Raw genomic sequence first — 25,729 nt, forward strand, 5'->3', positions numbered from 1 at the left:
TGTAATACCATTAACTTTAAAGTGCATTACTGAACTATTATTTACAATAATTTTAATTGTCCGTTGAGCCATCTTTTCTTTGGAATCCAAAGTGCTTCCAAACGAATGACTTGAAGCCCAAAGGGGAGCGAATTTCCTCGTCTTCTTGGACACTAGCCATAGCACCAGCCCAGGAGCCGCGTAGTTGTCGGCTCCCCTTTCACGTGCCTGCTCTGCTCACAACACAGCACGCCGCGTACTGCTCCCGGAAAGAGGAAGCAAGCAACAATGAACTGGATTTCAAAATATATATAAATATATATATATATATACAGTGCCTTGCGAAAGTATTCGGCCCCCTTGAACCTTTCAACATTTCGCCACATTTCAGGCTTCAAACATAAAGATATAAGATTTTAATTTTTTGTCAAGAATCAACAACAAGTGGGACACAATCGTGAAGTGGAACGAAATTTATTGGATAATTTAAACTTTTTTAACAAATAAAAAACTGAAAAGTGGGGCGTGCAATATTATTCGGCCCCTTTACTTTCAGTGCAGCAAACTCACTCCAGAAGTTCAGTGAGGATCTTTGAATGATCCAATGTTGTCCTAAATGACTGATGATGATAAATAGAATGCACCTGTGTGTAATCAAGTCTCCGTATAAATGCACCTGCTCTTTGATAGTCTCAGGGTTCTGTTTAAAGCGCAGAGAGAACCATGAAGACAAAGGAACACACCAGGCAGGTCCGAGATACTGTTGTGGAGAAGTTTAAAGCCGGATTTGGATACAAAAAGATTTCCCAAGCTTTAAACATCTCAAGGAGCACTGTGCAAGCAATTATATTGAAATGGAAGGAGTATCAGACCACTGCAAATCTACCAAGACCCGGCCGTCCCTCCAAACTTTCATCTCAAACAAGGAGAAGACTGATCAGAGATGCAGCCAAGAGGCCCATGATCACTCTGGATGAACTGCAGATAACTACAGCTGAGGTGGGAGAGTCTGTCCATAGGACAACAATCAGTCGTGCACTGCACAAGTCTGGCCTTTATGGAAGAGTGGCAAGAAGAAAGCCATTTCTCAAAGATATCCATAAAAAGTCTCGTTTAAAGTTTGCCACAAGCCACCTGGGAGACACACCAAACGTGTGGAAGAAGGTGCTCTGGTCAGATGAAACCAAAATCGAACTTTTTGGCCACAATGCAAAACGATATGTTTGGCGTAAAAGCAACACAGCTCATCACCCTGAACACACCATCCCCACTGTCAAACATGGTGGTGGCAGCATCATGGTTTGGGCCTGCTTTTCTTCAGCAGGGACAGGGAAGATGGCTAAAATTGATGGGAAGATGGATGGAGCCAAATACAGGACCATTCTGGAAGAAAACCTGTTGGAGTCTGCAAAAGACCTGAGACTGGGACGGAGATTTATCTTCCAACAGGACAATGATCCAAAACATAAAGCCAAATCTACAATGGAATGGTTCACAAATAGACGTATCCAGGTGTTAGAATGGCCAAGTCAAAGTCCAGACCTGAATCCAATCGAGAATCTGTGGAAAGAGCTGAAGACTGCTGTTCACAAACGCTCTCCATCCAACCTCACTGAGCTCGAGCTGTTTTGCAAGGAAGAATGGGCAAGAATTCCAGTCTCTCGATGTGCAAAACTGATAGAGACATACCCCAAGCGACTTGCAGCAGTAATTGCAGCAAAAGGTGGCGCTACAAAGTATTAGCGCAAGGGGGCCGAATAATATTGCACGCCCCACTTTTCAGTTTTTTATTTGTTAAAAAAGTTTAAATTATCCAATAAATTTTGTTCCTCTTCACGATTGTGTCCCACTTGTTGTTGATTCTTGACAAAAAATTAAACTTTTATATCTTTATGTTTGAAGCCTGAAATGTCGCGAAATGTTGAAAGGATCAAGCGGGCCGAATACTTTCGCAAGGCACTGTATATATATATATATATATGTATGTATGTATTAGGGGTGTAAATCGCGGGTTTTGTCACGATACGATATCATATCGATACAAAGAACCACGATACGATATTTACCGATATCTTAAAGCCTGCTGTGATTCATTCACGATACATCACGATATAGTGCTCTACGATCGATATAGAACAATATCCTGATTTATAACAATTCATACGCAAAATCAACAAGGTACTGCAAACTCTTTATTTAGGAAATTACAAAGTGCTTCCAAACGAATGACTTGAAGCCCAAAGGGGAGCGAATTTCCTCGTCTTCTTGGACACTAGCCATAGCATCAGCCCTGGAGCCGCGTAGTTGTCGGCTCCCCTTTCACGTGCCTGCTCTGCTCACAACACAACACGCCGCGCACTGCTCCCGGAAAGAGGAAGCAAGCAACAATGAACTGGATTTCAAAATAAAGTCGCGTCTAATGTCCGAGGTCAAAAACGGGCGATATAGATCGATGTTTACGTTTAGCATCGATGCCAACAAATCGTAGAGCATTATATCGATTAATCGATGTGTATCGATGAATCGTTACACCCCTAGTATGTATATATATATATATATATATATATATATATATATGTATATATATATATATATATATATATATATATATGTATATATATACATACATACACACACACACACACACACACAGGACTGTCTTAGAAAATTAGAATATTGTGATAAAGTTCTTTATTTTCTGTAATGCAATTAAAAAAACCAAGTCCTATGGCGACCAGTAAGTGGCAACGGGGGCAGGATTGTGAAGTCTGGAAGCCCCTAGCCTGGCACATCAGGCGGTGGATGTTAGATGATCGTTGGGCTCTTGGACCGAGGCAGAAAGAGCTCTTTGGTAGCTGCATCCATGACTGAGCAGCCCTTTTTAGGATCCACTCTGCTCACCCCTGACGGGGAAGGGGCTAGAAAAGGTGCCCTGAACATAGCCTGCCTCAAACCTCTCGACTGGATTACCGCGTTCAGAGGGATCACCAATATGCGGTCAAAAACACAGAAACATGAATTTTGGAGCATGGAATGTGCGCACACTAATGGACAGTGTAACCAGTGATAGGCCGGAGAGGAGAACCGCCATCATTGCCAGGGAACTGAGAAGATGCCGGATTGACATAGCTGCTCTTTCAGAAACCCGACGGGCAGAGGAAGGTCATCTGAAGGAGGAAAAGGGTGGATACACTTTCTTCTGGATAGGAAAGGCCACAGATGAGCCTAGGATCCATGGGGTTGGTTTTGCCATCAAGAACCACCTGATCAGTCAGCTCTCTGAACTCCCTGTGGGAGTCAGTGAGCGCCTGATGACCCTCCGTCTGGTGCTGGCCAACAACCAGACAGCAACAGTTCTTAGTGCTTATGCACCTACCCTCGTTTACGATGAGGAAGAAAAAGAGGCCTTCTATGCCTGTCTGGATGAGGTATTGTCAAAAATCCCCAAGGACGACAAGATTATTATATTGGGAGATTTCAATGCCAGAGTGGGCCGAGACCACCACCTCCACCTCTGGAAGGGCACCATTGGAAAGGAAGGCATTGGAAACATCAACTCCAACGGGGTTTTGCTTCTTAGCAAATGTGCTCAATACGACTTTACCTTCACCAATACCATCTTTCGCCAGAAGAACAAACTCAAGGGTTCATGGAGACACCCTCGCTCTAAACAATGGCATCTTATTGACTGTCATTGTCAGAGCCAGGGATCAGCGCGACGTGAGCATCACAAAAGCCAAGATGAATTCAGAGGCCTGCTGGACAGATCACCGCCTGATACGATCCACGATGTCCATCAGACTCAAGAGGAAGAGGAGACTGCAAAAGAAGCTGAGCTGGCAGAGACTAAACCTTGAGACCCTGAACAAAACTGCCACCCTGCAGCTGTTTCAGGCCTCTCTTGAAGAAAGCCTCAATCAGGAATACCCTGAGGACATTGAAGAACACTGGAGCCTGCTCAAGTCTTCCATCCTCGATACCTGCAGTGCCACTCTCGGGTACAAGTCCAGAAAGCATCAGGACTGGTTTGATGAGAACGACACAGAGATAGAACAGCTCATCTCCAAGAAAAGGGAAACCTTTCGTGTCTGGCAAAATGACATCACCTGCAAAGCAAAGAGATAGGCTCACTCCAGAGCCAAGGCTGACGTCCAGAGCCGGGTGAGACAGATTCAAAACTCCTGGTGGACAGAAAGGGCATTGGACTCTGGTGACTCTGGTGACACCAGAGGCTTTTTCAGAGCTACTAAGGCTGTCTACGGCCCAAGCCATCGCGGCCAAAACCCCCTACGCTCTAGACGGGCAGGAGCTGTTGAAGGACAATGAGTCCATAAACAACCGGTGGAGAGAGCACCTTCAGGAACTCCTCAACCGTGACAGCACAACTCAGTCAGATTTCCTCAGTCACATCCCTCAGAGTCCCATCAGGGAAGACATGGTTGAACCCTTCTCTCCTCCAAAGTGGACGTTGACTCTGAGGTCAACCATCGCCTGAGCTGTGTCAGTGGAGCGTATGCCAGACTCCGGAAAAGAGTCTTTGAAGACAGAGACCTCCGGGTTGACACCAAGCTCCTGGTTTACAAAGCTGTGGTTCTCCCCACCTTACTTTATGGGGCAGAATCATGTACAACCTACAGCAGGCACCTAAGAGCTCTTGAACAACACCACCAGAGAACCTTGAGGAAAATACTCAGGATCAAATGGGAGGACAGACGCACAAACAGCGTTCTGGAGGAAGCCAGGATACCGAGCATCACCACCTTAATAATGCAGCTCCAACTCCGATGGACAGGACATCTCATCCACATGGCTGACACCCGCCTCCCCAAACAGATGTTATACTCCCAGCGGGAGAGAGGTCCGCGAGCCCCAGGTGGGCAAAAGAAACGTTTCAAGGACAACCTCAAGACCAATCTCAAGAAATTCCAAATAACATCTCAGGACTGGGAGCGCATCGCCTTGAACAGGAACTGCTGGAGGGCAGCGGTGCAAGAAGGTGCAGCACATCACGAAAAGGAACTCCGCCGTGTCGCAGAAACCAAACGACAACTCCGTAAGGTAAGACAAAAACAGGCTCCAGCACGACCACAACCCACCACCACTTTCCCCTGCCCACACTGCACAAAAATATGTGGATCCCGGATCGGCCTCTACGCCCACCTGCGACCCACAAATAGACGACCCTGAGAAGAAGACAGTCATACTCGTCCCGAGTGACCGCCGATGATGAGATATATAAATATACACACAGGACTGTCTCGGAAAATTAGAATATTGTGATAAAGTTCTTTATTTTCTGTAATGCAATTATAAAATGTCATACATTCTGGATTCATTTCAAATCAACAGAAATATTGCAAGCCTTTTATATTTTAATATTGCTAATTATGGCATACAGCTTAAGAAAACTCAAATATCCTATCTCAAAATATTAGAATATCATGAAAAAGTAAACTAGTACGGTATTCAACTAATCACTTGAATCGTCTAATTAACTTGAAACACCTGCAAGGGTTTCCTGAGCCTTGAAAAACACTCAGCTTGATTCAGTAAACTAAATCACAAGTATGGGGAAGACTGCTGATCTGACTGCTGTCCAGAGGACCATTATTGACACCCTCCATCAGGAGGGTAAGACTCAAAAAGAAATTTCTCAAAGAGCAAGCTGTTCACAGAGTGCAGTTTCAAAGCACATCCACAAAAAGTCTGTTGGAAGGGGGGAATGTGGCAGGAAACGCTGCACAACCAAGAGAGATGACCGCATCCTTAACAGCATTGTGAAGAAGAGTTGCTTCCAGAATTTGGGGGAGCTTCAAAGACAGTGGACTGAAGCTGGAGTCCAGGTATCAAAAGCCACTGTTCACAGACGTGTCCGGGAAATGGCCTACAATAGCCGTATTCCCATGGTCAAGCCACTTCTGAAGCGTCTGACTTGGGCTATGGAAAAGAAGCACTGGACAGTTGCAGAGTGGTCCAAAGTCCTCTTTTCAGACGAAAGCAAGTTTTGTATTTCATTTGGAAGTCAAGGCGCCAGAGTCTGGAGAAAGGTTGGAGAGGAGCAAAATCCAAGTTGCTTGAAATCCAGTGTGACGTTCCCACAGTCAGCGATGGTTTGGGGAGCCATGTCAGCTGCGGGTGTTGGTCCACTGTGTTTCATCAAGTCCAGAGTAAATGCAGATTTTAGAGCACTACATGCTTCCGTCTGCTGAAAAGCTCTATGGAGATGATGATTTCATTTTCCAGCATGATCTGGCACCTGCCCACAGTGCCAAAACCACCAGTAATCGGTGTACTGACCATGGCATTACTGTCCTCGATTGGCCTGCCAATTCCCCTGACCTGATCCCCATTCGAGAATTTGTGGGGTATTGTGAAGAAGAAGCTGAAAGACACCGACCCAACAATGCAAATGAGCTAAATGTCACGCACTGGTGTCATCCAGCCACGCCCCCTTATTACTAGGATCACTGTCACCTGTCACGGGCCGATTGGGAGCGCCATATTAGCGCGGCCAGCGCGACAATGCTTGTCAGCTTGTCTCGTGATGTCTCCGTGCACACTGGTCCCTGTAAGTTTGACTCCCCGTTTCTTTATGATTCGGTGCTGTTTCTGTCTGTCCAGTGCTGCCTTGCCAGTCCGCAGTTGCTCTCCTTGGAGGTCGCCCGTCCGCCACGTCCAGTCCTCGCCAGTGCGAAGTCCAGCCGCCGGCTCCTTCCCCGGGCTTGCCATCCGGCTATCCACCCCCGACGAGCGCAGCCTCGCCCGTTCGCCGCTTCAGCCCTCCAGCGTTCCCCTCTCCCTCCACAATAAAGACTGCTTCACTTTGCATTTGGCTGTACTGTCCGATCTCTCACAGTACAAGCTGACCAACACTATGCAGCCAGCAAGTGATCAGATGGCATTGTGTCGACTGGAGCGGACCGAGACAGCAGTCAGTAGCCTGTCGGCGGACGGCCGAACCCAGCAGCAGCAGCGCCAGCTGCAGCAACAGCTCGAACAGCAGCAGCAGGAGATGGCTCAGGTACTCGGCACCTTCCGTAATATGTCCAGAAGCCATCCTGCCGGCTGTTGTCACCCCCTCCCCCACATCCAGCTCGTGTTCCATCGCTGAGGCCCAGAGAGCCGTGGATGTTCCAGAGCCACGTCTTGGTAACAGAGAAGTTACATGGAGATCGAATGGAAGACGGCCTTCAACACTCCTAGCGGACACTATAAATACCTGGTGGTTCCGTTCGGGCTCACCAATGCCCCAGCAGTCTTCCAAGCCTTGATCAACGATGTTCTGCGAGACATGTTAAACGGGTTTGTGTTCGTTTACCTGGATGACATTCTCATCTTCTCCTCCTCCCTCTCAGAACACATCAAACATGTCCGGGCGGTGCTGCGCCGTCTCCATGAGAATTCCCTGTACGTTAAGGCGGAGAAGTGCATCTTCCACACGTCTTCTGTCAAGTTTCTCGGCTACGTGGTGCGAGAGGGATCCGTTGAGATGGCCCCGAAAAGGTGAGGGCAGTCACGTCACGCCAGTTCCCGAAACACGCAAGTGGCTGCAGCAATTCCTGGGATTTGCGAACTTCTACCGCCGCTTCATCCGCAACTACAGCACCATGGCGGCACCCCTCACCGCTTTTACCAGCCCCGCCTCCCCGTACAAATGGGCAGACCCGGCAGAACGTGCCTTTGCGGAATTAAAGAGGAGGTTTAAGTCCGCTCCCATCCTCAGAGTGCCTGATCCCGAGAGGCAGTTTGTGGTCGAGGTGGACGCCGCCAACGTGGGAGTTGGGGCAGTATTGTCCCAGCGTAGCCACGAGGATGATCGCCTCCACCCATGTGCTTTCTTTTCTCGCCGCCTGTCATCCGCAGAATGAAATTATGACATCGGCAATCGGGAACTCCTGGCGGTCAAGCTGGCTCTGGAGGAGTGGAGGCACTGGTTGGAAGGCGCCACAACGCCGTTCATCGTCTGGACGGACCACCGGAAACCTGGAATACTTGAGATCGGCCAAGAGACTGAACGCCAGGCAAGCTCGGTGGAACATTTGTTTTGACCGGTTTGAATTCTCGCTCTCTTACAGGCCGGCCTCTCACCGGCGGTCATCCGTCCTTCAATGGGCACACGACTCCCACCTCGCCTGCCATCCCGGGACTGCCCGCACAAGGTTCATGGTGGCTCAGCGGTTCTGGAGGCCTACCTGGAGGGAGGACACACGCGATTACGTCCGGGCCTGCCCTACCTGTAACCGCTGTAAGTCATCTAATCAGCCCCCGGCCGGGTTGCTCCAGCCCCTGCCCGTCCCTCGGCGACCCTGGTCTCATCTGTCGGTCGACTTCGTCACGGGGCTTCCGTCCTTGGAGGGGAACACTGTGGTCCTCACAGTCGTGGACCGGTTCAGCAAGATGGCCCATTTTATTCCCCTGCCCAAACTCCCGTCAGCAAAGCAAATGGCATTGATTCTGCTGCAGGAGGTTGTTCGACACCACGGCATCCCTCAGGACATTCTCTTCCCCCTTCTGGGCGGAGTTCTGCCGGCTCCTCGGCGCCACAGCCAGCCTCTCCTCAGGGTTCCATCCGCAGTCGAATGGGCAAGCCGAACGTCTGAACCAGGAGCTGGGCAAGGCTCTCCGGTCCATGGCTGCTGGAGATGAGCGCGGGTGCGCCAAACAGCTTCCCTGGGTGGAGTATGCCCACAATGCCCTTCCCAGCTCGGCCACAGGTCTGTCACCCTTTCATTGTGTGTTTGGTTATCAACCGCCCTTGTTCACCCACCAGGAGCAGAGCGCGACGTGCCCGTCGGCCCTCGGTTGTGTGCGCCGCTGTCATCGGGCCTGGGCGAGGGCTCGGGTCTCTCTCCTCTGCTCTGTCTCCGGCTACGCTCGCCAGGCCAATAAGCATCGGACGCCAGCTCCGTCGTACAACGTGGGACAGCGTGTTTGGCACTCGTCGCGGGATCTGCTGCTGCGCACGGAATCCCGCAAGCTAGAGCCCCGCTACGTCGGTCCCTTCCCCATAAGCAAGGTAATTAACCCATCTGCTGTTCGTCTGCGCCTTCCTAGCTCCATGAAGGTCCATCCCACGTTCCACGTGTCTCGGTTGAGACCCGTGTTTGAGAGCCCCTTGGCTGCGGCGTCTGCTCCTCCTCCGCCCCGGCTCTTTGAGGGAGAGCCGGCTTACACCGTCCGCTCCTTGCTCCGGTCGCGGCATCGTACCTCGTCGATTGGGAGGGGTACGATGATTCGCACCGCTGCTGGGTGCCGAGTCGCTGGATCCTCAACCCCTCACTCGTCGCGGAGTTCCACCACCTCCAGCCGGGCCCCCGGCGGGGGCGTCCGTGTTGGAGGGAGATGGCCTGTGGGGAGGGTCCGTCGCGGCACCGCGCCCCGGCCTCGCTTCCTCCTGCGCCCGCGTCTGCTGCTTTGGTGTCGGATGTCGATTCGGATGCTTCGACAGAGTATTGAATTATTGAATAAATAAATAACCATAAATGAAATACTCTCGGCAACACACCAAACATAAGTCATCGATCGAGACAACAAAATACATTTGCTGGCGACCGTTAGTCGCCGTGCCGCTGCCTAACAGCTACTCGTACGATGCAAGGCAAACTTAAAGGAGCGCGCCGGAGCTGTCAATCAAACGGCGCGCACAAGACGCAAACCGCGATCGGACAAACGGCACAACAGTGGACAGTAGTAACAATGAAATGTATATGCTCACTTTGTGTCAAAGACGCACACGATCACAGCAACATACTCAGTCGATTCCAGCAACCTTTAATTTACCTCTGCGCACAAGTGAAAATCGGTATAATGTCTAAACCCCGAATATAAGACGACCCCCACTTTTTCAGTCTTATTTCAATGCAAAAAACATCGTCTTATATTCGGGCCAAAACGATATATATATATATATATATATATGTGAGTGTCAGTTCAGTTTAAATTTCAAAGGTTAGATGTTGTATAGTTCTTGTCACACGCTTATCTTAAAACACTGTGTACAGCTGTTGCTCATACCCTTTTGAAGGTGGAGGTAGAATGTCCAAAATGGAGGCAAGCAGGCATGCAGGCCGAGGGAGAGAGGCAATGGCAGGCAGGCAAAGGTGGTAGGCCAAGCAAGGAAAGGGGGGAGGGGTAATGGCAGGCAGGCAAACAGGTGGCACACAGGTACAAATCCAAATTGTTTGTAATCCAACTAAGGTTTTAACGTAAAGGGTTCCAAGAAGTAAACTAAAGTTTGTTTTCTAAATTCCAAGTTTCAATTCCAAAAATTACAAGCTTGGAGCAGACTAGAAATAGCTTGAAACGGCCTTTTAGCGGTAAAAAACTATGTCACTACTATCTTCCTTCTTTGTCTAACTGAGACTGACTACCAAGTGGGAGCAGCCTATTTCCCTGATCAGGTGACTGATCAGGTGACCAAAGGCTTTGTCAAATAAAAGTCCATGGCCCAAGGCCAGCGAATCTTAAACATTAATAAGAATTTAAGCTAAGGAAACTAAATTGGCTGGAGCCTCGGTTTTCGAACGTCCCGGTTCTCGAACAAATCAGTATTCGAACAAAAAATTCGAGATTTTTTTGCTTCGGATGTCGGACGAAATTCGGTTGTCGAACCTCGCGAGATGAGCCGAGAGGACCTGCATGCCAACTGACTCCGTTCGTTATTACGTTCTCGTTACTCTGAGGAGTGCATCAACTCTAATCATCCCTCCAAAGAAAGCAAGTGGGAGCAGTAAAGCCATCCTAAAACACAAAGACGCTCCTAAAGCAATGCGACAGTGATCGCCCGGCGCGCTGCGGTTGCGCGATCGGACCAAATTAAGCTCCCTGCGCACTGATATCCACTTGAATTTGGGAAAGTCCATTAAGACTTTAAAAATATTTTCTAAATTTTAGCGACCGCTCTGCCACAATAATGCGACCAGCGCGGTGCAGTTGTGCGGTCGGCGGCGCGCTACGGGTGCGCGTTCGGCGGTGCGCTGCAGTTGCGCGCTCCCTGCCCACTGATGTCCACTTAAATTTTGGAAAGTACATCAGGACCAGAGATGGGACCAAGTCACACATGTGCAAGTCTCAAGTGAGTCTCAAGTCTTAACCTTCAAGTCTCAAGTAAGTCCCAAGTCATTTTTTTCTTGGGCAAGTCAAGTCAAGTCCTTAAATAGGTCAAGTCAAGTCCAAGTCAAGTCCTTAAATAGGTCAAGTCAAGTCCAAGTCAAGTCATCTTATTATTGCAATTTTACCCGCAGAATCTGATCTTAGTCAAGTGAAAAGACAAGATATAAGTACCGTATTTTCCGGACTATAAGGCGCACCTAAAAACCTCAAATTTTCTCAAAAGCCGACAGTGCGCTTTATAGTCCGGTGCGCCTCATATATGGACCAAATTCCTAAATTTAAACTGGCCCGAAGCATTGTGTCATGAAATCAATCATAAGTGGCCCGCTGAAGACTATGAATCATGAATCAAAAAGACTATGGATCATTATTTTGTGATTATAAAGTAATTTCTTGCGTCTGAAGTTGAAATAAAAAAGATAAAATGGAGAATGATTTGATTTGGATTAAAAATCTGACATGATGCATTAATGGTGCGCCTTATAGTCCGGTGCGCCTTATATAAGGACAAAGTTTTAAAATGGGCCATTCAGTGAAGGTGCGCCTTATAGTCCGGTGCGCCTTATAGCCCGGAAAATACGGTACCTTTAAGTAACCATCATTGTCCAATGTGTCTAACCTGTTTAAAAAATATGACAATAATTTGGATTTGCACTGTAATTACTGATATTCAGTAAAATACACCATGGAATCAAACAAAAAAGAAATTACGTCATACAATGATTGACAGCTCAATCTAAACAAATGAACGTCTGCCGACAGTGTCTGACACATTTGAGTTGCAAATATGAAAAAATAATCTGAAAAAAATCTGAAAGAAGAAACACATTAAAGAGCATTAGAAACATTTTATGTTTCATCTGTAACATCTGGAGACACCAGAGCTCTATAAACTTCAAACGGACAAAGTTTGAAGTTGTCGTCTGGCTGTCTGAAATGTTTCTGTTGCATATCTTGCACTGTGCTGTCCGTCTTTTGCCTCGCGGTACCGCTCCCGCTGACATGTTTGTGCATGTCTGATATAAAGGGGCGTGATTCTCCAATAAACACGTTAGGTAGGTAGAGAGGGCACGACTGATTGATTGACAGGGTAGCGATCCAATCATGACAACGCCATTCTCAGCCTGCGCTCCTACCGTGTTATCGATATTACTTTTTTAAATGTATTATTAATTTTATATTCAAACTGAAAACATAAACTAAATAACACTGAAGTCATTCAAGTCATCGTGTCTCAAGTCAAGTCAAGTCCCGAGTCTTTAATTTCCAAGTCCAAGTCGAGTGTCAAGTTTTTTTATTTTTGTCAAGTCAAGTCACAAGTCATCAAAACAGCGACTCGAGTCGACTCGAGTCCCCATCTCTGATCAGGACTTTAAAAATATTTTCTAAATTTCAGCGACGGCTCTGTCACAATAATGCGACCAGCGCGGTGAAGTTGCGCGGTCGGCGACGCGCTATGGTTCCCCGTTCGGCGGTGCGCTGCAGTTGCGCGATCGTACAAAAATGCACAAATGAAAAAAATGATTTAAAAAGGCGTTTTTATTTTGCTTGGAACGGATTAATTTTTTCCCATTATTTGTAATGGGAAAACATGATTTGGAATTCGTACAATTCACTTCTCGAACAGCCTTCTGGAACGGATTGTGGTCAAAAACCGAGGCTCCACTGTGTATATATATATATATATATATATATATATATATATACACACACACACACATACACACATGTACACACACACATACACACATGTACACACGCACGCGCGCACTATACTATACAAACCCTAACTCTTGTTCAAAACTGCCCCTTGCACTTTAAAATCACTTGTTTGCTGAGATGGGCAATTTACAAAATTTAATGACGGACGAATAAAAGTGGCCACTGACAAATGATGGACCGGCAAAATTTTGAGTGTGGTACAAAGACAAATACCGTTTTTTTCCGTGTATAATACGCAAAATTTAACTAATTTATTGTCCTAAAATCTGGGGTGCGCATTATACATGGGTACAAATTTTTTTAAATTATTATTTTTTTTTAATTCTTTTTTTTTTTTTTAAGAAAATCATGGTATTGATTTATGTATTGTTCTCGTCATGTTGTGAAAGAATGCGGGTTGAATAAATACCGAAAGAACAATAGTGTGTTTGTACTGTGCTCTGGTCATTTCGTCAAAGAAGGGATAATAGTCCTCTTCTCTTCTTGACTGACAATGAATGTGATAGTTTAATACAATCAGCAAATAACAAAATGCGTATTACAGGTAATATTTTATTTCACAACACTTTGCCTTGTTCCTTTCGTCTCTGCTGTTCACTTCAAACACGCTCCATACGAACGCAATGCTCTCGTATCAGACGCTTGCTCGATCACCTGCTCGTTTGCTGTCACAATGTACCCTACACAAATCCGAAACATTTGTTGCGGCTCCGAGTCACGACGAGGGGCAAATTTTGGTTTCCAAGGGTGTTTTTATTCCTCTTCAACGTCTCTCCCATACAGAGCCGCCTTTTTCACATGTCCGCACGTCACTTTCCTCTCTTTTCATCTGATCGCGGTGGTGCCTTTACGGGCAGTCGGAGAAATCAACGCCAACCAAAAAAAAATACATCCAGCCTAGTTAAGACCATACCAACGACTATAAAAATGGGACCCATTGCCTCCCTGCGTGTGTGACGATCATTGGGACTTAAAAAAAAAAAAAAAAAAAAAAAAAAAAAAAAAGATTTGGGTGCGTATTATACATGGGTACAGGCTTTTTTCCAGCATCAACATGCCATTGTTAGGCTGCGTATTATACATGGGGGCGCATTATACACGGAAAAAAACGGTACTTCAAATACACGTTGTTTTTTACATTGCATTTCAATTTCACAAGTTAACCTACATGGTTACACACAGATAAGATCAAGAAAAAGTTCAACACGCTTGCCAAACGTGTGTAGATGATACACACGCGCACACACACGCACAATTACATTAAATAGTCGAGCAAATTCCAATTAAAAACCACAAAAAGATCAAAACTTCTCAAAAACAGTTCACAAATTTCTCATGGCGACATAGCCAATGTGATAACTTGGATTGGCAGCCAAAACAAATAAAAACAAACCCTTGTAGAATGCTAACAGTTAGCATTACAGGCTCATAGTTGTCCTTTGACTCGAGTGGAACAACAGAACGGTACACTCTTACGTACACTTACGTAGAACTATAAAGTCATTTTCCAAAGTCTCATAAAGACATTACCACTTCAACTTAAACGTTAGCATTATCGCCACAGAAACCCGTTGTGTCAGAGTTAACATTAGTTGGGTAATGACAGTTAGCTGTAGCATCAGAATGAAAAGCATCATTAGCATGTAACTGTAATAACCAGTCATGTTAGTATGCTAGCTTTAGATGTACAGCAACTGATTATGTGACATAATTAGCTATGTAACGTTTAACTTGAGCAGGTCAGTGTTGTAATGAGTAGTCATGTTAGCATTAGCCCTGTCTTGACTAGTTTAACAGCTAACACTACCATGTTTACAGTCCCGCAAGGAGTTAGCGTTAAAACTCCGTCACGACCAGTTATATTACCAAGCAAGCGTTAGCTTCACAGTGACTGGTCATGCGCGTAAGCTCAGTAATGACCAGTAACGTTAGCATGGTAGCATCAGTGCTATAGCTAGGAGTCATGTTAAGAAGTTAACATTGACTCTTTGATGAACAATATTAGCGTGCTCACGCATTTTTCATGGTAGCTGCTTCGTCAGTGGCTCTGCCTCTCTGACACGACATCCTGTAACCTCTTTAGCAAAATGTCGGGGCTGTTGGCGGTGCTCTCAGAACACGCCCGCTTGCTGGGGGAGTCGCACACTGACATCATCAGCTCACTCTCCATGCCAAGGGCTCTCTTGCGGCCGTTGCAACCTTGCCGCAGCATACGGTTGATGTCGGACAGATCCTGTGGTAAAAAGGAATGAGCAGATGTTGAACGGCCCATAGAGAATGAACGGGGGGAAAAAATGAAATTTGGCTTGGCGTGAATATTTGGAATAAGTGAAAAGTGGAATGAGGTGAATCGGATGAATTATGTGGAAGTACCGTAAATTCCGGACTATAAGCCGCGACTTTTTTCCAAAATTTTGAACCCTGCGGCTTATAGTCAGGTGCGGCTTATATAAGGATTTTTTTCGTGATTTTTGTGATGACATGATCACTTTTATACACTGCGGTATCTTGAAGAAAAAAACAACAACAAAATACTATTTTGAAACACTACTATGGCTGCTGCTTATTCTGGCTGTGTTGCTTGTGACTATTATGAGCTTTAGTAGGAATGCACGCTAGGTGACCTGCGTCAAAGGGCTCTAAACCCTTTCTCTTACTCTGCCATGTGACTCAGAGATTACAAAAAGCAGTGGCGCTGTTTGGACCATCTGCATTGTATTAAAACCCAATCAATCAGCATTTAAATTCAATTCTTCTGACATTTTGCTCACCAAAAACAAGTTGTAATGAACGTGAACTTTTAATGCATTTTATTCAGAAGGTTACTTTGAACCCCGAGGCTTAAATGGCGGCGCGGCGTATTTATGGATTTTTACGGCCTCCAGGGGGCGCTCTAGCAGGAAGCAAGAGTGAGACAGACAAAGAAGAGATAATGCGCCGAAGAAGACGTGCTAGTTTGTGTTTTGAACATTTCGCGCATCACGCACACACCCTCATCATGGAAAACACAAGAAGAAATGCATTTGATGCAGCTTTTAAGTTAAAAGCAATCGATTTGGCTGTCAAAGAGGGAAATAGAGCTTAAATGGCGGCGCGGCGTATTTATGGATTTTTACGGCCTCCGGGGCGCTCTAGCAGGAAGCAAGAGCGAGACAGACGAAGAAGAGATAATGCGCCGAAGAAGACGTGCTAGTTTGTGTTTTGATAGGCGTATAATTCACACTAAGAAGAGACAGAACGAGATCAAGACGGTTTGTGATCATTAAGTGCCGTCCTTTTTACCTGCCAAGGGAATTTACCGCGATTCTGCTGGTCGCGGTTTACATCCCGCCTTCCAACATCGAAGGCGACAGGGTCGCGGCTCTTAGTGAACTGTACCAGGCTGTCAGTGAACAACAGACAGCCTGGTACAGTTCACCATCTTCGCTGGGGATTTTAATCATGCTAACCTGAAGTTTGTTTTTCCGAGGCTTCACCAGCATGTTGATTTTCCTACGCGTGGCGGCAGCTTCCTGGACCTGGTCTACTCTTCGTATAAAGGAGCTTTCAAAGCCGCCCCCCTCCCCCATCTTGGACTTGACATCATGTCACTGTTATGCTTTTGCCCGCATACAGACAAAAGGTGAGAACATCCAGACCAGTTCGCAAGCGGGTACGGGTGTGGCCTGAGGGTGCCTCTGATGCGCTTCGTGACTGCTTTGGCTCTACTGACTGGGACGTGTTTAGGAGGGCTGCCACTTGCGACGGTCGGGCGGACATTGAGGAGTATACTGACTCTGTTTCCTCCTACATCAGGAAGTGCATTGATGATGTGACACACTCAATATCCGTCGTCACTCGGGCTGACCGGAAGCCTTGGCTGACAGGGGCTGTCTTCAGGCTGCTGAGGGCCAGGGACAAAGCCTTTAGAGCGGGGGATGAGGCTGGCTTGAGGACTGTGAGGGCCGACCTGTCCCGGGGCATCAAAGAAGCGAAGAGGGCGTTCTCGTGCAAAATTACCGCCCACTTCAAGGACAGCAGGGACGCACGGAGCCTTTGGCAGGGCATTCAGACCATCACGGACTACAAGCCCGCGCCGCAGAGCTGTGAAGGCGACGTCCGTCTGCTCAATGACCTCAACCGCTTCTTTGCTCGCTTCGACGCTCAGAACAGCACTTGCCCGCTGAAGGCCACTCCCCCTTCCCACGAGCTGCCCCTGTGCCTCTCCGCCGACAGCGTGAGGAGGGCGCTTGCCGCTATCAACATCCGTAAGGCGGCGGGCCCGGACAACATCCCGGGTCGAGCGCTGAAGGACTGCGCTGGTGAGCTGACAGGTGTCTTCACGGACATCTTTAACACTTCCCTGCAGCAGGCCATCGTCCCGTCGTGTTTCAAGGCTGCCACCATCGTACCTGTGCCGAAGAAACCTGCTCCGTCCTGCTTCAATGACTACCGCCCCGTGGCACTTACGCCCATCATCATGAAGTGCTTTGAGCGGCTTGTCATGGAGCACATCCGATCCGTTCTCCCCCCCACCATTGACCCCTTCCAGTTTGCGTACCGAGCCAAACGGTCCTCTGAGGATGCCATCTGCTCTGCCCTCCACTCGGCCCTCACCCACCTGGAGGGGAGGGACTCGTATGTGAGGTTGCTGTTTGTGGACTTCAGTTCTGCCTTCAACACCATTGTGCCACAACGTCTCATCAGCAAACTTGACAAGCTGGGCCTCAGTACCTGCCTCTGCAACTGGCTACTGGACTTCCTCTGTCAGAGGCCACAGGTGGTACGTGTTGGCGACAAAATCTCCGCCAGCATCACGCTGAGCACAGGGGCCCCCCAGGGCTGCGTGCTCAGTCCGCTGCTCTTCACCCTCCTGACGCATGACTGCACTGCCACCTACAGCGACAACCGCATAGTGAAGTTTGCTGACGACACGACTCTGGTGGGTCTCATCACCAAGGGAGACGAGACTCAATACAGGCTGCAGGTTGACCTTCTGACCACGTGGTGCAGGGACAACAACCTCCTGCTGAACGTCGACAAGACCAAGGAGATTGTTGTTGACTTCCGGAAGGGTCACGCCCTACACCTGCCGCTGACCATCGACGGTGCTGTGGTGGAGAGAGTGAGCAGCGCCAGGTTCCTGGGGGTGCACATCAGTGAGGATCTCTCCTGGTCCACCAACACCGCATCACTGGCGAAGAAGGCCCAGCGCCGCCTGTACTTCCTTCGGAAACTCGGGCGAGCGGGCGCTCCTCATTTACACCTCCCATCTCACCGGCAAGGCGACCAAGATTGTGAGTGATGTGAGTCACCCCGCTCACTCTTTGTTTGATCTTCTGCCCTCTGGGAGGCGGTACAGGAGCCTGCGCTCCCGCACCACCCGACTCTCCAACAGCTTCGTACTCCAGGCTGTTAGGATCCTGCACTCGCTCCCCCTTTCTGCGTAGCGTCCTGTTCTTTGCGCTATGCTTACTGTCTGCGCACTGGCTCAGTTTTGCTCCTCTTATTTATTGGGTTATTGGTTTATTATTTATTCATCGCTCATTTTGTTTATTTTTTATTTATTATTTATTGTTTGTGCCTTCTTGTTTTTATTTTGTGTCGTCTACTTGTATGTCTCGTCACCGTGGGATAGAGGAAACGGAATTTCGGTTTCTTTGTGTGTCTTGACATATGAAGGATTGACAATAAAGCTGACTTTGACTTTGAAATTCAAGCAAAAATTTCACCATTCATTCTTAGCGGCACATTCAACATTTCTCTTTTTTTTCCACATCATTCATCCGATTCACCTCCTTTCACTTTACACGCATGCTTGGCGTGAATATTTGGCGTGAATATTTGTTGGAATTAAAAGTGGAATGAATCAGATGAATCATGTGGAAGTAGTTAAGCGTTGTGGCAGCTCGGTGACGCACTGGTTAGCACAACCGCCTCACAGTTAGGAGGGTGCGGGTTCGATTCCACCTCCGGCCCTCCCTGTGTGGAGTTTGCATGTTCTCTCCGGGTCCGCGTGGGTTTTCTCCGGGCACTCCGGTTTCCTCCCACATCCCAAAAACATGCTTGGTAGGCCGATTGAGCACTCCAAACTGTCCTTAGGTGCGAGTGCGAATGGTTGTCAGTCTCTGTGTGCCCTACCATTGGCTGGCAACCAGTTCAGGGTGTCCCCCGCCTACTGCCCAATGACTGCTGGCATAGGCTCCAGCACGCCCGCGACCCCCATGGGGACAAGTGGTACAGAGAATGGATGGATAGATAGTTAAGCATCAAAAAAGTGGGTGGAATAGCAATAACATAAGGCTTTAGCATAAGGCACAACTATCTACTGATCAAGTAAAAAAAAAAAAAAAAAAACATGACAAAACGACTCCTTGCTTGATGGTTTTCACACTGGAGAATAGTTCCCGCCCAAAAGTCACAATGTACCAAAGTGAAAGAAACAGAGCTCTGAACTGGGAACTAATACAGACAAGTCACTTGTTTGCCAGGTGAGGCGAGCTTACCTTGGAGGGGCTGCTGTTGATGCGGAAAGTGAAAGAGTTTGGCGCCAGGCCTCCCCTCGACGCTTTGTGAGGCGACACGTAAACGCAATGACGCTGAGACACTCGACGAGGAGACGGTGGGTGGCAACGCACTGATGGGAACGGTGACACGGGCATCTGACACACAAACAAACACGCATGTGCATAAGTACGCGCAAAGAAACTCAACACAACACAAATGCAGACACACAATATAGGACACATTCACACGTACACAAAATCACACAAAAACAACACACACAGTCAGTCACACAAACACTCAGCAAGTCCCTTTCAAGTCATTCAATGGAATTGTTGTACATGTGTCGGTGTGCACGTACTCTGTTGTCATGCGCAGCGTATCTCATAGCAAATCTTTCCATCTTGAGCACGTAGACGTCGTTGTAAAACTGGATCAAGTCGCCGCGTTCCTCCTTGCCCGCTTGCGTCTTCTCGGCAGCTGCAAAAAGGAAAAGTTGACGTCAAGAGCAAGCGGTCACGTTAGCACGCTAGCGTCAGCGGATTATTTTACAATCTGCTTCCGATGCAGGGTCGACCTCCATGTTCTCATCAGACGGCGCCACCCGGTGGCTGGGCGTGCGATGAAGAAGGACGCTGCGGTACACCTACACACCAACATACACACACACGCGCGCGTCATCATGGCAACTGACTGCTAGCGACTGTATGCAGGCTGTAGGTAGATGGACGTGTCCTCACATGGCTGCTGGCCTGCGGTTGGCTGCGGTAACACTTTATGATGTCCTGGAAGGTGTGCTCCTCCTTAGAAATCTGCAGCAGGAAGCACACACACACCGCTGAGTGTCAACCCTCCATTTGCCCACTCACTGCTGGCAATAACTCTCAGTGATAATCACGTTAGCATGCTAGCATTAGCTCTGTATTGTGTGCGTGTTTTACAAAGTACTGAACTATGATTTGAAGTTTGTGTGCGTATGATCTGTTACACGTGACTGTGTATGACTGTGAGAGCATTTGAAGTGTGTGTGAATGTGAATGAGAGCATATGAGCAAGAGAGAGTGCACGTGGGAGACTTCAGTGCATGCAACCAACTTCGGCAATAATGTAGACGCTGCAGAGCAACATCTGGTCCAGGTGTCGGTCCCTCATGAGTTCGGCGGCGTGAAGCAGAGCGTGTTCAAAGGCCGTCCAGATCTTAGCGCGCAGCTCGCACGAAATGTCCAGTCGGGCGCATAGATCGCGAAGCCGCACGCTAGCCAGGTGATACACCTGCCACGTACAGGTCAAAGGTCAGAAGAGCTGGCAGCCCCGCTCGCTGCGAAGACGGCATTTGCACCTTGCGGAAGAAAAGCGCCAGGGATCCGGTGCGCTGCGGCCGGCCGTACGCCGGCTGGGCCTCCGCAACAGGTGGCGGAAGGGGGCGGCCGGGCGAGGCCGTCAGCAAGTATTGAGTGGGGCCGCCGGCCGTCGGGTCGCACGGCTGGACGGGGATCAGCGTGATGGTGTGCTCGCTGCCGCCTCCTGGACGCAAATAACCACTTCGATTGGTTCATTAGGGCCGGTGCAGGCTGATCCATTTGCAGACTACGTTGGAATTTGCGTTCCAGTGTGCAATTGGCCCACCGCTGTGGTACCCGGTACGGTAAATGATTCCAAAGCAACTCGACGACAACAAAGCGGAAAAGCAAACATTCGTAAATGTCGTATTTCGATTGAACAGCAAAGATCATCAGTCTGCTTTCATGAAGGGCTACAGAAATCTCTCGAGGTGAAAATCAGATCACATCAAAGGCTCCATACTCTGCTAAAATAGAAATAATAAAATAATTAAAATAAAATAGTGCCAATAATCCAAAATGACACCTCTGCCTTCATCAATCAATCTTTTCATCAATAAATCTATTATTTGCCAAGTTTGAGCATGCCAAACAAGGAAATTGACTCCGGTAGATCTCGGCCTCTGTACAACATTCAGGACGATGTGCAAAAATTGACAATTATTCTCAAACATCCCCTGATCTTAAACTCCCAGGAGGGCAAGGAAAAACTCAAAACTCATTCGACACTGCATTCCATCCTTTAGTTTTTGTTGTTTTTGTAGAACATTCCATTTGTCACGTGGCGTGCGACTCTCACCTTGCAGCGGTATGCTGAGCACGGCCGTCTGGCCCGCCTGGGGGCCGATCTTCAGGGTGCCGGCTGAGCTGAGTGTCAGGCGTTTGGTGGGAGACGCAACAGGGCCGCTCGCCGTCACGGAGGCCGGCGGGTCGTCGCCGAACAGACGACGCTTAGCACTGCCGGCGGCCGGAGAGCTGTAGCGGTCGTGCACCGATAGTGGAGACGGTGGAACTTCTACAAGAAACAACAACTGGTCAAAGCAACGGCGCCTGAGCAAATGGTTTCGCCGCAATTGGACTGGGTGAGCTCACTTATACACTTGACATGTATATTTTCTCAAATGTTTGCTCAGAAACTGGTGATTTTAGGGAAACAAGTTTCCAGGCCAAATACGAAAGAATGTAAAAAATAAATAAATAAAAAGCTGAAAGTTTTTCTGGTACTGGCAAAGACCGTCCTCTTCCTGCGATGAGGTGAGTTTTGCTAGTGTCAGACGACAATCTCAGACGGGCCCCGAACGGCGCAGAGGAACACCGGCGGGCATTCGACTGGTTACCTTTGCGCATGCTGCCCACTCCAGATCGGACCTCTTGGATGCGAGGATGTACGATGGGCGACAGCGCCACCAGGGGCAGGTGGGACTGGGCGCTGCCAGTGGAAGCAGAACTGCTAGAGTCCAGACTGGACGGGAAATTAACCTGATACAAAAAGCAAAAATTATTTCCAAAGGGTGCGGCCAGTCATTGCGAGGGGTTGGCGTCTGAGGAAATCGCTGAACCACATGGGCCTTTTGTCGAAGCGGAACTAAATGTCATCGGTGAGCTCGTTGCTGCAGCATTGCACTGACCTCTTCGACGGAGGGCACCTTATTGCCGGCGGCGCTCAAGGCATTCCACAGGGCGGAGTCTGCTGTCCACGCCCGACTCTCCAGCACCTGCTCCTCGATCAGGTTCAGATGCTTGACCATGTCTCGGGACAGGCCTTCCTCGGAGCGGATGAACACCTCGATCACCTGCGTACATGCGCGCAGAGCTGTGAGATCATGTGTGCGCGGGCAGGCAGGTGGCAGTGCGGAGGCTGCACCTTGAAGAAGTAGAATGGGGCCAGCTTGAAGACGTCGAGGATCCATGGGAAAGTCCGCTGGGAGCTGTAGCAGAACAAAACCACCTCCAGGCAGCAGGCCAGAAGAGAGCAGTGGAAGATGTCCTGCTCCAGTAGAGCCTGCCACACACCATCCAAAAGCAAATGAACACACAGAAAAACTCTGGTGGAAAAAAGCTTGCTTGCAAATAAACGCACAGTAGGAAAACCACACACGCTTCTAAAACAAACATACAAACAAAAAAACACATGCGAGACAAAAATAAATAGAAGAAACATGCCAGAAAAGAAAACTCGATACACACACGCAGTTGTTTGCGAGAGAAGAGGCCAAATGTTCTTGAGGGTGGAGCCTAGCGTGCTCGCGTGTACGTACACTCATGTCTTTTCCTTGCAGCCTCTTGGTCTCCTGCACCAAGACGTTCTCCAGAACTTTGTAGAAGAGAATCTCGGCTAGCTTCAGGCGACTCTCAGCAAAGTCTAACGGCGCACACAATGAAAACCACACAGCACAAGGTCATTCAGCCATTTTGTAGGCTGGGCAATTGAGGCTGAAAAGGGGCAACCATTGATAACGAGTGATAAACCAATACCCTTCTTGTCAGGACTGATACCAATACCGATTATTGATAGTCAGTGAGGCCGATAGCTGGTGTTTGGAGTCGCTATTCATTTGTGCTTCAAGTGAAAATATTGGTGTCAAGATTTGAGATTTGGAGTCGAGCAAACACTCGACTTCCTTCAAATGTGTCTACGGACGTGTTTTGTGAACCAGCTCTTTCGATTTGCAACATGTTTTGTTTGATCTTGAAATTAAAAACAAACAAAATGTGCAGGGAGCCCTGCAAATGAAAAGTCCCCTGGAATTTTCAACACAACCGTACGAGACAGTGGATACTTTCTAACTGCAGTTGTCAGCCCCTTTGGCTTGGTGGGTAAACGCAGCGAGGGACTGCTACAGTGTTATTGCGATAGTTTGGCCTAGGGTTGTCACAAGAACTGATACTTCCGGTACCAATTCGGTACCAACACGCAAAAAATACGTCGATACCTGCTTTTTGTGGTCCCGTCAGAACCGAATATTTAAGTTTTCACTCGGCGAGCTGTGTCGATTCTTGCCGCAACTGAAGGGGACAGCACGGAGCAGCAGTCAGCAGCGCTGAAGAAGAAGAAAACCTTCGATCTTTCATAAAAATGGCTTCAGCAAGTGGGAGTAAAGTCCAACACACCGGCCTGTTGAGAAGTCAGGTCGCTCAAAGAGTCATGTGTGGAAATATTTTGCATTCAAGGCGGCTGCAACCGGAGCAATTATAGATTCGTCCGTTTACTATCACTGTTGCGCCACGTTACGTTAAAAATACATTAACCCGAATATGCCTACGTGCCGTCATTTCGGCATGAGTCAGCTGGGGCGATACGGTTACCAAACGTATTTAATGTCAAACACATAGACAAAGTGTTCAGACAAAGGCTCAAATATGCAAAATTACATTTGGGCACATGTTGAGGGTGTGTGCGCAAGCGTTGTTGGCTATAGCAGATGGATTAGTGATTTTAAAAGGAAGTGGATTCTGTTGTTTTGTTGTTTTTTTACCGTGGTACTGAATTAGTATCGAGAATCGTGGAAAATCCCAGGTATTGGGACCGACTACTGAAATTCTGGTATCGTGACAACCCTAGTTTGGCCTCACCCACTGTTTGTATTCCCTCGCAACACATTCAGCATGTTTCAATGCTTTTGTGTTTTGGATTTGAAGCAAAGATCTTTAGAAAGTAAGCACATTCTCTGCTATAAAAACATGTCGAGGGAGTGTTTCAATATTGTGGATTTCACTTTGAAGTTTTGGCCTATTTTTCCGCCCAATGCAATCATAACGGCGGTGGTCAATGATACGCGACATTTTGCCATTTACACGTGGTCCAGGCGTGCTTGAAAACTGTGTGGTATCCGTCAGTACCGATGTGCGACCCTGAAGAGTGATCCGCGTCGTCTGTGTACTCTTTTTTGAAGGTGTGTCCCAACGCCTTCACCCGGTTCACAATGGACTCCGTGGGGTCTCTGGAGCACGACCTGAAGCCCAAAACAACTTTTTAACCCCCCTCAATTTTGAACGCAAAGCAAAAGGTGAAGAAAAAGCAAGGTTACTTGAAGATGTGCAGCAGCTGCTCACTGGGCGCCCCCCTGAGCCCGGCCACCATGCTCTGAAGACGACTGACGCTCTGCGTGGCCGACGACACGGGCGTCACCGGCACATCCTTCTCCTTTAGGTAGGCGCGACCGGTCAGAGGCGTAGAAGGCGCCAGAGAGGCCGTCTGCACAGTCACAATTCCCGTCAGTCGCGTACCTTCGCATTCTTTAGCATCTGCAGCAATGCGTTCCTGTTTCAGTTGCCCTAAGTGTTTTTCTATTAGCGTCGGTCACTTCTCATCAGTATTCAAAGGGGCTCCCGCTCAGTCCGATTCTGTTAGCACTCGTTATCATTAAGTTCGCATTTGTTACCACTAGTGCGCGCCTGTTCCCGTTGGCCTTAATGTGTTCCTGCTACTGTCAGCAAGTTCTAATTCATATTAGCATGTTCCTGATCCAGTTACCGTCATTAACTTCTAAGATGGCGTCGATGCCGTTAGCGCACAATAACAATAGCAATGGTGCACGCCCGTTCCAAATAGCCCTAGTGTCTTTCTCTTAGCATTTGTTCTGGTTAACACTGATATGTTCCAGTTCGAGTAGGCACGAACACAATTCTGTTAGCAGTCGCTCTCATAGGCCTGTTCCAATTTGCCTCAGTGTCTTTCTGTGGGCATTTGCACTCACTAGCCAGTGTGATTATGTTAGCACTCCTCGTTAGCAACAGCACGTGCCCGATAGCAGCTACTCATTGGCATCAGCAGTGTGTTCTTATCCCAACTAGGGTCGGCGCCTTTCTGTTAGCATGCTACATTTGCGTTAGCGTCAGCAGGCTGATTGTGCCATGTTGCGCTTAACCTTCTCCATGTGATGCTGCAGCTGCGTCTGAGCGGCGGTGGCCTGTCCCATGCTTGTGCCCGCGGCAGCTGGCGGCTGGAAACTTTTTCTGGGCGTTCCGATTTCCTCATCGGCGTCGGCGTCCAGGAAGATGCGCTCGTCAAAGTCTCCCACTGTCAAGACGTACTCCTCATACTGGCGGTTGAGCGCTTTGCTGAAAGCAAAGACAGAGCGAGGCATTAGCGG

General features: G+C 48.2%; 1 protein-coding gene across 2 annotated transcripts in view; it reads right to left on the bottom strand.

Moving 5' to 3' along the window:
* Positions 1-13,936: 13,936 nt before the first annotated feature.
* Positions 13,937-25,729, bottom strand: part of rbl1 (retinoblastoma-like 1 (p107)) — a 30,235-nt gene continuing 18,442 nt past the window's right edge. Inside the window, exons 7-21 of one of the 2 annotated variants that reach the window (XM_037252485.1) lie at positions 25,505-25,697; positions 24,665-24,831; positions 24,477-24,589; positions 22,895-22,998; positions 22,501-22,638; positions 22,265-22,429; positions 21,974-22,115; positions 21,436-21,651; positions 20,636-20,820; positions 20,392-20,568; positions 20,037-20,108; positions 19,849-19,942; positions 19,658-19,776; positions 19,299-19,454; positions 13,937-15,046 (exon numbers count right to left, since the gene is read on the bottom strand). In XM_037252485.1, coding sequence (XP_037108380.1) covers positions 14,852-15,046; positions 19,299-19,454; positions 19,658-19,776; positions 19,849-19,942; positions 20,037-20,108; positions 20,392-20,568; positions 20,636-20,820; positions 21,436-21,651; positions 21,974-22,115; positions 22,265-22,429; positions 22,501-22,638; positions 22,895-22,998; positions 24,477-24,589; positions 24,665-24,831; positions 25,505-25,697 — 2,236 coding nt within the window. In that variant the 3' untranslated portion in view covers positions 13,937-14,851. Of the gene's footprint in view, positions 15,047-19,298; positions 19,455-19,657; positions 19,777-19,848; positions 19,943-20,036; positions 20,112-20,391; positions 20,569-20,635; positions 20,821-21,435; positions 21,652-21,973; positions 22,116-22,264; positions 22,430-22,500; positions 22,639-22,894; positions 22,999-24,476; positions 24,590-24,664; positions 24,832-25,504; positions 25,698-25,729 lie in introns of both variants that reach the window. The other variant, XM_037252484.1, reaches the window with a different exon arrangement.

Source organism: Syngnathus acus, chromosome 5, assembly GCF_901709675.1.
Source record: "Syngnathus acus chromosome 5, fSynAcu1.2, whole genome shotgun sequence".
In the NCBI taxonomy this organism is placed as follows: Eukaryota; Metazoa; Chordata; class Actinopteri; order Syngnathiformes; family Syngnathidae; genus Syngnathus; species Syngnathus acus.